At 33.0% G+C, this 11930-nt stretch overlaps 1 protein-coding gene across 1 annotated transcript; it reads right to left on the bottom strand.

The window, feature by feature from the left end:
- Positions 1-2313: 2313 nt before the first annotated feature.
- Positions 2314-11572, bottom strand: LOC139855124 (cysteine-rich receptor-like protein kinase 25). The gene is made up of 7 exons (XM_071844373.1): positions 10765-11572; positions 4106-4290; positions 3505-3703; positions 3300-3409; positions 2955-3181; positions 2726-2875; positions 2314-2542 (listed from the first exon to the last, which is right to left on the bottom strand). Exons 1-7 carry the CDS (start codon positions 11570-11572, stop codon positions 2314-2316), a joined length of 1908 nt encoding a protein of 635 aa, XP_071700474.1.
- Between the last annotated feature and the right edge of the window lie 358 nt (positions 11573-11930).

Below are 11930 nucleotides of genomic sequence, written 5' to 3'. Positions count from 1 at the left end.
CAATTGATGTATTATAACAGACACAATAGTTATAAAATGACATTGCTAAATCACAGTTGCACTTTTTGACTACCACTTGACTGTTAGAAATGGTCTAACAATGAAACATTTAGCGCGCGAAACTCTATTCCCCATCTTGTGCATCCCCTAATACTCTTTCAATACCAGTCATGTAACAACGATGAACCCTAACCCTAATACTCTTTCATCTTCCATTGAAACGATATGAATTTTGCGTCAATTTTTTTGAAGCATCTCGTGCCCTATATTTTTAATTGAAACGCTGTTCGTGTTTCATATCAGTGTTATAAATCTGAATTTTTCGTCTCGAATTTGAATCCTTTTATTATATTCATTAGTTAGGGTTTATAATTTTGAAATGTTTGTATCCATTTTAATTCTTTTACTATATTCGATTTCAACATCGTTTGTTGTATTATGATTCATGTACAAGTTCTCTGTATATATATGTTGTTCAGTTTAATCGTCTGTTATTACAACTATTATTTCTATATGATTGATGCTAAACAGATTTAGTCAAATAATGACTTCTAACCAAGAAGGTCCATTGAAACTGTATGGATTTTCAAATAGTGATAGTAATGTATATTTTTTGCAGGTACAATATGTGTGCCATCCATTGATATTTGTTGCCATCTTTTCATTGAAATAGCCTCCAGATATTGAAAAATAGCGGGTTATGTGTATTATCGACATTCTCTCTATTATGGTAAGAATTTCATGTTATCTTCATTCAGGTTAAAGTATTTGATACATTTCATTGCATATTAATGACTTAATATCTTAGTGCCTAAATTGCAGCCCTTTAATTTTAGCTGCAAACAGTTAGACAGTATCACTAAAAAAATGCTCAGTGGATAGTCACTTTATGTGTCACTAACAGTAGTCAGCTTTAAGAATTCGTGTTGATAATGGAGGACGTTCTTAAAAAGGTTTCGAGGATCTTACATGAACCGAGGTAATTGGATTATTATTCATGTTTATCTTATTTAACCGTGTCTTCGTTTTATGTCTTCTAATGATACTTTTAAACTCCAATTTAAACAGTTATTTATTATTTATCGTTATTTCTTATGATTATCAATTAAATTTTAGTTTGGTATTTAGTTGACAATTTTGAGTAGGTATTATAAAGATGTCAATATGATCAATGAAACTAACAATGACAAATGCACTTAAAAGTGCCAATTTGCTTTCAACTAAAATTCTTCACGTCATTGCATCTTAAAATTCACCATTCGAGGATTGTACTAATGTTGACCAGTTAACCCTTTCATTTAGCTACTTTGTTTATACTTTATACCTCAACTGTTTTATTCGTTGTCATACAAAAACAGCCTGTTATGATGTTTTTTTCTCCATATAAATGGGTTGAAGTAGTTACCTTTTGTTATGTGCTTTTTTGAATGGTATGCTGTTATGCACTTAATTGTGTTTGAAAAGATTGTATGCTGCTATGCACTTAATAATAAGTATTACAGACAAGTATTTAACTGTATTATGTTGAAACTGTAATGTGTTGAAACTGTAATGGTTACAACTTTTTTATATGACCTGCTAGTGTTGCTACTGCTTATTATATGCTGCTTTTGCTACTGCATAAAAGAGAGTAAACATAAACTATACATGTAGCATGTTTATTGCTACTGCTTATATGCTAGTGTTGCTACTGCTTTTATATAACATTGATGTTTATTGTTTATATTGCTTATATATGTTTATAATCTGTGTTTATATATGTTTCTGGATTTAAACAACAATATTGAAAACAACTCTATTGACTCTGGAGATGAAAGAGATGATGATTTTGACAACAATATTGACTTTGGAGATGAAAGAGATGAGAATGAATTTGATGGTATTGATCTTGAATTAGATCTAGAAGAACCAAATGGAACTAGAGGCATAACCACTTTAACCAAGCGAAAGGAGTAAGGGCAATTGAGTTCAATGACATAGGTCAACCAATTGGACCTAACCAAACTACCTTTGTGAATTACTGCGGTGTGGTGACAAAGAGAAAGGTTTCAATTGGTAAGAGTACTTGGAAGCAATTGTTGAATAATGAAAGAGATGAACTTTGGGTCGTGATCGAGGTATAATATATAAACAATTATTGTAGTGTTTATTATATTAGTTTATAAATTTAGTTTCATCAATTCAATCAACAAAGGGCCAATTCAATTACTTATTATTTGTTACAATTTTCAAACATTTTAACGTTGAATAAAATACACAGAAAGTAAAATAATCTCACGAATCAAAAAGCATATGTTGTTTACTTAACAAAAACTAGTGGTCGAACCACCTAGTTAGATTGATAGATACGTGTTCACTTGCACTACCTGTGGTTGTGGAATTAGTTTGTTCAGAAGCTGTAGATCTGGCAAAGGACGTCGGAGGTTCTGATGGTGTGGGGAGTTTCGCAGACCACAGACCTTCGAGCATGACAACAACTGCTGACATGGGTGGACGGTCTTGAGGGTCTTCTTGAACACATAACAACGCGATATTAATCCATCTAAGAGCGTTGTTAATTGGACACTCTTGAATTAGGAAATGATCTATCAACTCTACTCCTTTGTTATCTTGCCACAAGCACCAAGCCTTTCAATAATCAGACTATTAAAAAAAATTTAAATGTTCTATAGACAACATACTCTAAAAGTTATATAAATCTATGTAGAAATCGTGATATGCTTACTGTTGTGAGGAAGTTTGGGGCTGCTCATTGTAAATAAATTTGTTGTTACGTTGCCCTGAAATGATTTCTAACAATAACACACCGAAACTGTAGACATCTGATGCGGTCAAGAATAGTCCTTCCATTGCATACTCTGGTGCCATGTATCCACTGTCGCAAGCGTTAAGTGACCTCAGAAATTAGTAGTAAAAAGGGTTAATTTACATGCTTAAACATATTTGTAACTTACTGTGTTCCAACAATTCTCATGGTAGCGGCTTCCATCTGTTTGCCTTCAAAAATTCTAGCAGTGCCAAAATCTGAAATTCTTGAGTTCATCTCATCGTCCAAAAGAATATTGCCCGCCTTCATGTCCCGATGAATGATTTTGAGCCGCGAGTCTTCATGTAGGTAACGCAGTCCCTTTGCAATGCCAGTGACAATATTGGTTCGCTTACGCCAGTCCAACTCTTTACTCTATCTATGACATTATAGTTATAACGATTGAATTAAGTAAAGCTCTAATATGTAAGTTGTGACATTTTTCTTGTTCAGGTTATCCAGGAGGGCGAGTATTTTGAATTCTGATTTGTACACGACCTATCAAGAATAATCCGTAATTGTTTCTCAAACCTTCACTGGCCACCCCAACATTTGAACTTGCAACCTCCCTCAAGGAGTTCAAGGGCCCAACCGCCAAGCTATCTTTTGGTGGTTTAAGTAAACTCTATGGTTTAATTAAAGCTCTATGAGAGACATATATAACGAAATATTCTTGTGATGAAAGAACAAAGACTAACCAAAAAGAAAGGTATCGAGACTACTGTTAACCACATACTCGTAGATGAGAAGCCGTTCGGATCCTTTTTCACAGTAACCCAAAAGGCGAACCAAATTCTTGTGCTGAAGTTTTATAATTAATTGTACTTCGGTCTTAAACTCCGCAAGACCTTGCCAAGAGTTTCCAGATAGCCGTTTTACAGCTATTTCATTTCCATCCTATTAATAATAATGAAATTGTGCAAAATGAGTGGCAAATCCAGAATCTCAAAATTCAAAGGGTCCTAAAATAAATTTCACAACTAATTATAACTGAAAGGTACTTTAAAGGTTGTTTACCTCCAAAAAACTAAAATCCTAAAATTATATGGGGTCATGTGGTCAAATTTGTTGGTGTCATATACACTGAAAAGTACTTCGTTAAAAAATTTCCAAACTAGTGGGGTCACCGGACCCCATTCGTTATAATGTAGACTCGCTACTAAAATCCAGTCTAGCGGGGTCATGAAACCCCACAGGTTATATTGTAGACTCGTCACTGTGCAAAATCTACATTGTTTATAGAATGAAGTAATATAAGTTATATTTAATGATCGTGTTTAGTTATAGTCTGTTTGTTACCTTGTAAACGGGACCAAAACCACCTTCTCCGAGCTTATTATCTATTGAAAAGTTGTTGGTAGCAGCCAATATTGTTCTTAGATTGAATGAATTCATCTCCCCCGTGTCGTCATCTTCCCGATCATACTTACTTACTTCGGGTGAATTGTCACCGGACCCTACTTGAATCTCTGGTACAATCGAACCTACTGTTCACATTCAACCTATCAGATTAACTATTTCACACTCAAAAAAAGGTTGGGAAGAAAGCCCAGAATTCTGGGCGCGCAGATGCAAATGCAGCAAAATGTTGTTTGCTTACAGTACCTTTTTGCGGCGAGTCTCGCCTCAAAAGGTTGACGCAAGAACAATGGTTTTCGTCACTAAAGAACGACGCCCAAAATTGGTCCGAGCAAAACATAAAAAAGTTGGTTTTTTATTTCCGACGCAAAGCGCCTCCAAAAAGTGACGCCGAAAGTGTTAAGAGCAAAAAATAAAAAAATAGTTTTTTATATGCGACGCAAAGCGCCGCCATAAAGCGACGCGCAAAGTGTTTTTTACTTTGTTTTTCCTTTTCAAAGAACAAGTGTGACCCACTCAAACACGCCGCAAAAACTGTGGCAAAAGAGTTATGACGGCAAACTTTTGGAGTCAACCTTCAGGTGGCCATATCTTGCCGCAACAACTTACGGCGAGATAGGGGGGTTTATAAGGAGAAAAATCTCGCCACAAAAGGCAGTATTCTTTGTAGTGTGAATCATCACCAAACCCCAGTTGAATGTCCGGTACAAATGGACCTATTGTTTAGAGTATTTGTGGGATTTTTCCTAGGAACGGGTGGCTGCTTCATAATTTTCACCATCACAACTTTATTCTTACTTTAAGTCCAACCTATCAGATTAACTAGTTCGTATGCAATAAAAACAATTAGTTAAATCCTATATATAGACGTAGATTTGTTTAACTTATCATATTCATAAAACTCTTTGATCATTAAGTACTCGGGTTTAAATGATCACGTCGTATATTCTTTGTCTGCAGTTGATGCGATTTACATGTATATCTATAAGATTAATCGATAAAATAATAGCAAAAGGATAATATGTTGACCTGTATCCCGCTTCAATTTATGGCGTGGTCGCAAAATAAAGTAGAGGATTATCATTGAGATCACAGCTAACACAACTAATACTGGACCAACTATGAATCCGATATTGATTCTTTTCGTATTTCCTGAAAACACGAATGGTAGAGCTTGAAACATTTTGTAACCGGGTGAACATGACATGTTTTATGGTGAAGATCAAATGATTTCAGCCTAAAAATATAAATGTGTAATGTGTTAGAAGTCATATATATATATATATATATATAGGGGGCAGGATCAATGGGGAAGTAACCAATCGGGGGAAGCGGGGGAAGCAAAAAAAATTTTTTTTTCGTTTTTTTTTTAATTTTTTTTTTCCGGCATCAAGATCACACAAAAATATGAACATTTTGAAGAGACACTTCGTGATGAATGTTATTATTTAGGCGGGAAAACGATCGTCAAAAATAACATTCAAGATAATATTGTTCGTGAAGAATATGAACGTTTTTTTTCTTCATGTTTTGTGAAGTAAAATTTAGCCCGGTTTAGAGTTTAGGGTTTAGGGTTTAGGGTTTGGTCCCTAAACCCTAAACCCTAAACCCTAAACTCTAAACCGTTCGTGTTAAAAACTCAATCTAAATCCTAAATCTAAACCCTAAACCCTAAATTTCTAAACCCTAATATCTAAACCATATAAACCCTAATATCTAAACCCAAATATCTAAACCCCTATAGCTAAAATCTCAAAATACGCTCGAAAAACACGATAATTGTTATATATTACTTCTTCGAGCGTTTTCCCGCCAAAATAAAAACATTTATCACAAAGTGTCTCTACTAAATGTTTATATTTTCATCTCATCTATAATGTTCGTGAACAAAGTTTTTTCAAAAAACGAAAAAAAAAAAGTTTTTGCTTCCCCCCGTTTCCCCCCGAATGGTTACTTCCCTCTTGATCCTACCACTATATATATATATATATATATATATATATATATATATATATATATATATATATATATATATATATATATATATATATATATATATATATATATATATGGAGAGGATCCAGTGAGAACTTTTTTAGTGTGAGAACTCTAGGAACTCCAAAAAACACCTAAATACACTTAAATTCGAGAAAAATACAAAACACGGACGAACAAAAAATTAATTGTCGAACAAATTTTTTTTTTTTTCCAAAAAAAACCATTTTTTGTTCGAATATCAAATTTTTTGTTCGACTACCTATATGTTCTACATTTTTTTGTTCGAATACAAAAATGTAGAACACTTTTTTTGTTCTAATTCAAAAATTTTTGTTCGAATTTCTTTTTTTTGTTCGGCCGTGTTTTTTTTTCGTTCGACTTTCCCATTTTTTGTTCGACTACCCCATTTTTTGCTCGAATTCCCCCTTTTTTGTTCGGCCGTGTCTCATTTTTGCCCGAATTTCCCTTTTTTGCTCTAATTTCAGTGTATTTTTGAGTTCTCAGGGTTCTCACACCAAAAAGTTCTCATTTGATCCCTCTACTATATATATATATATATATATATATATATATATATATATATATATATATAGTAATGTAAAAAACCCGATTACTCGCCGATTGATCCCCGATTAATCATTTTTAAGAGCAATCCGTTCCGAATTCCGAAAATCCGTTTAATTTAACGGTCAACGTCAATTGATGGGTCAAAATCAAATTTGATAATCAAAGTCGGTCAAAGTAAAAAATGATTAATATTTTAACATGAATTTAAACTAGAACTTTATAGTTTTGAGCAAAATGAGTAATTTTAGACAATTATGTTAAATTTTATTTTTATATTTATGAATTTTTTCTATATTACACATATAATTTTTAAAATTTAATACTTAAATGTATAAAGTACAATCCGATTAATCTTCGATTAATCCCCGAATTACCGATTAATCTTTTTAAAGTCCCGACCGATTAATCCCCGAATAGCAAATTTTGCAACCTTGTATATATATATATATACATATTTATATATACATATTTATATATATATGTATATATGTATGTATGTATGTATGTATATATATATATATATATATATATATATATATATATATATATATATATATATATATATATATATATATATATATATATATATATTAGAGGGACCAAATGAGAACGTTTTTGTGTGAGAACCCCGAGAACTCAAAAATACACTGAAATTCGAGCAAAAAAGAGAAATTCGAGCAAAAAAAGGAAATTCGAGCAAAAATGGGACACGGACGAACAAAAAAAAGCAATTCGAGCAAAAAATGGGACAAGGGCGAACAAAAAAAGTGATATTCGAACAAAAAAAGGTGGGCGAACAATTTTTGTATTTTACATTTTGATATTCGAATAAAAAAAATGTAGAACACACTGATATTCGAACAAAAATACTGATATTCGAACAAAAAAGTGTTCTACATTTTGAAAATTTTTTTTTTGCTAGACTATGAATTTTTGTTCGTCCGTGTTTTTGATTTTTGCTCGAATTTCTTTTTTTTGCTCGCCCATGCACCTTTTTTGCTCGAATTTCAGTGTATTTGGAGTGTTTTTGAAGTTCCTAGCGTTCTCATACTAAAAAAAGTTCTCACTGGATCCTCTCCATATATATATATATATATATATATATATATATATATATATATATATATATATATATATATATATATATATATATATATAGTGAGAGGATCCAGTGAGAACTCAAATTGAGTGAGAACTCTGAGAACTCAAATTAGAGCGAAAAAGTGGCGGACGAGCAAAAACAAGGGAAGTCGAACAAAAAAACACGCGGGCGAACAAAAAAAGGTATTCGAGCAAAAATTTAGGTTCATTTTATCACATGTTCTACATTTTTTGTTTGGTTCTACAAAATTGTAGAACGAAAATGTGTTCGAATAGGGGCAAAATTCAGAAGGGCGAACAAAAATTCGGGCGGGCGAACAAAAATTCGGGCGGGCGAACAAAGAAAAGGTATTCGAGCAAAAACAACATGGGCTACATGTTGTTCTACAAAATTATAAAGCATGCATTCAAAATTTTCGTACGTCGGCCCCTATATTCTTGTTCGCCCGCGTCTGTTTTTCGATCGTCCGGCTGTTTTTTTTGCTTGCCCGCGTGAGTTCTCAGGGTTCTCACACAAAAAGGTTCTCATTTGATCCCTCTACTATATATATATATATATATATATATATATATATATATATATATATATATATATATATATATATATATATATATATATAGTAGAGAAATCAAATGAGAATCCTGAGAACTCCAAAATACACTGAAATTCGAGAAAAAAGTGGCGAGCGAGCAAAAAACAAGGAATTCGAGCAAAAATGGAGAAATTTGAACAAAAAAAAAAAGGCGGGCGAACAAAAAAATGGCGGGCGAACAAAAATTATGAAATACGAACAAAAATGTGTTCTACACTTTTGAAATTCAAACAAAAAATGTAGAACACATGATAGTCGAACAAAAATGTGTTCTACATTTTTGAAATTCGAACAAAAAAAAGGCGGGCGAACAAAAATTGTGAAATTCGAACAAAAATGTGTTCTACATTTTTGAAATTCGAACAAAAAAATGTAGAACACATGATGGTCGAACAAAAATGTGTTCTACATTTTTGAAATTCGAAAAAAAAAATTGCTCGACTATGAATTTTTGTTCGTCTGTGTTTTTTATTTTTTGCTCGAATTTCCTTTTTTTTGCTCGCCCGCCACTTTTTTGCTCGAATTTTAGTGTATTTGGAGTTCCTAGAGTTCTCACACTAAAAAAGTTCTCACTGGATCCTATATATATATAGGGGCAGGATTAATGGGGAAGTAACCAATCGGGGAGAAGCGGGGGGGGGGGGGGGGGGGGAGCAAATTTTTTATTTTTTTCGTTTTTTTGGAATTTTTTTTAGGCATCAAGATCACACGAAAATATGAACATTTAGAAAAGACATTTCGTGATGAATGTTATTATTTAGGCGGGAAAACAATCGACAAAAATAACATTCAAGATAATGTTGTTCGTGAAGAATGTTAACGTTTTTTTTCTTCATGTTTTGTGAAGTAAAATTTAGCCCGATTTAGAGTTTAGGGTTTAGGGTTTGGTGTTTTGGGTTTATTCCATAAACTTAAAACACCAAACCCTAAACCATAAACTCTAAACCGTTCGTGTTAAAAACTTAATCTAAATCCTAAATCTAAATCCTAAACCCTAAATTTCTAAACCTTAATATCTAAACCCTATAAACCCTAATATCTAAAACCTCAACATACGCTCGAAAAACACGATATTTGTTATATATTAGTTCTTCGAGCGTTTTCCCGCCAAAATAAAAACATTTATCACAAAGTGTCTTTATTAAATGTTTATATTTTCATCCAATCTATAATGTTCGTGAACAAAGTTTTTTCAAAAAACGAAAAGAAAAAAAAAGATTTTGCTTCCCCCCGATTGGTTACTTCCCTCTTGATATATAAAATTAGGGAAGCACTTTTTTGGGGGGAAGTAAATTTTTTTTAAAAAATTTTGGTTTTTTTCGAAATTTTTTCAGACATTAAAATTAGGTAAAAATATGAACATTTAAAAAAGACACTTTGTGACGAATATTATTATTTTGGCGGTAAAATGCTCGAAGAAAAAACATGAAAACATTAAATGCATTGAATGTTTTGATTCTGAGTTTATTTGCATCGTTTTGTTTTCATCTTGTGTGAAGTGTTTTATTCGAAATTTAGGCCGATTTAGAGTTTAGGGTTTAGGGTTTAGAGTTTAGTGTATTGTGTTTAGTCCCTAAACCCAAAACCCTTTACCCTAAACTCTAAACCCTAAAGCTTACACTATAAACCATTCGTGTTAAAATATTCAATTTAAACCATAATTTATAAACCGAAACCCTAATTTCTAAACCCTAATAGCTAAACCCTAATTTTTAACTCCCTAATTTCTAACCCCTTAAAAAAAAACTCGGAATTAAAACATTCAATGCATTGAATATTTTCATTTTTTTCTTCGAGCGTTTTACCGCCAAAATAATAACATTCATCACAAAGTGTCTTTTTTAAATATTCATATTTTCATGTGATCTTGATGTCTGAAAAAAAAATTCGAAAAAAACGAAAAAAAATTACTTCCCCCCTAAAAAAATATATATTGGACGGGAGGCTGTGAATTTCAAAAAAAGCATAAACTAAAAATCTGTAGGCCTCTGAGTTACGAGCGCTTAGACTTTTAAATCAACTAAATCAGAGTTCGTACATATAAGATATGACTAATACGGTGACAGATTACAAATTCTGCTAACTTTCAATATTTTGATCATATCTCTTTTATACGAACTCGAATTTAACTGATACAAAAGCCCAAACGTGTTTAACCAAAGGGATACAAACCACATTAATTACTCAAACTTTGGGGGGGCAAGGCTCCTCCATGCATATATAAAGCCCTCCATGCATATATAAAGCTCCGCCATGAGTACATGATAGTATGCATGACATTTCTAGGATTTTCATTCCAAAGAAAACAAATAAAAAGAAGATAGAAAGAAAGGTACTCGCCTGAAGGTACTGCAGAGAAAACATCTGTATCACTCGAAGGTGACAAAGCTAGAAAAGGTGTGGTGCCCGGACTCTGTACCCGAGCCGGTGGAAACCATGTTGAATTGAAAAACGGCTCAATTTGGTAATCAATAATACAATTAGGCGTGTAAAATGATACTCCTAAACTTTTAGGGTACTCTCGAACCAAGCTTGTACCATATACTAAGCACTGATCACAATCTGTCTCTGAAAAGTCAGGAGTACATTGCATGAACCCATATATTGTTATCAATATAGATTCCGTTACGTTTGCAGACGCGTATTTCCGTAGCTGTCCACCACGTGCAGCTTCCATTCGTAACGTTTCAAGAAACATCACCACGGTTTGATTCCATCGATCATAACCCGCATCCACTATATCTTCTAAATTGTAGTAGTATATACCTCTGTTTGGCATAATTCGATTTGAGTACCTAATGAAACATTTAGGGTACCATCCCACAGCCTCCATTTGATTTGGACAAACTTTTCTTATCTCACGAGTAGCATCATCCACGCATCTCCAACAACTTTCTGGCTCGATATCTCCACGACAAAATGCAGCCGCCTTAACTTGTCCAAAAGAGGAGTTGTAGAACCCGAACCCGTTGTTTGTTAAAAGGAATGAAGAGCTAAGTACGGAGTCCAGAGCTAGTTTGTAGTCGGAATCAGGTGTGTAGTCGCCGGTGAAACCACATTGGTAGTCCCAGAAGTCGGTTTGGCAGGTGATAATATGAATATTGCAGATTAATATTGAAAGAAATAAACTTGATAGAGGAAAATTCATTTTATGATAGTATTAAATTTGAACTACTACATGATTTGGAAGAACTGAATTAATGAAATTTATGGGAGCGATGAAAGCAAGTAAAATGGTCGTTGTTGTTAGGAGGAGAACGTGGGTTTAATATAGATTATAGTTAGTTTTTAGCATGTTGTTAGTAGTGGGTTAGTAGTTAGTTATTTATTGTTTAGTATTTAAGCAAGTTGTAATTGGAAAATATGCATAAGCAGAGAATTAGAAATAGTCTGTTCTTTTTACTCTCTATATTTTGTTCTTTGTATACTTTTCATATTTTGAGTATGGTGGGCATGTTCCAACAAGGCCAAACAGGCTGAGCATAAACCACCACAGAATGTACTCA

This window comes from Rutidosis leptorrhynchoides, chromosome 6, assembly GCF_046630445.1.
Source record: "Rutidosis leptorrhynchoides isolate AG116_Rl617_1_P2 chromosome 6, CSIRO_AGI_Rlap_v1, whole genome shotgun sequence".
Classification (NCBI taxonomy): Eukaryota; Viridiplantae; Streptophyta; class Magnoliopsida; order Asterales; family Asteraceae; genus Rutidosis; species Rutidosis leptorrhynchoides.
Note: the sequence above shows the minus strand (reverse complement) of the source record. Positions and strands in the feature narration are given on the sequence as shown.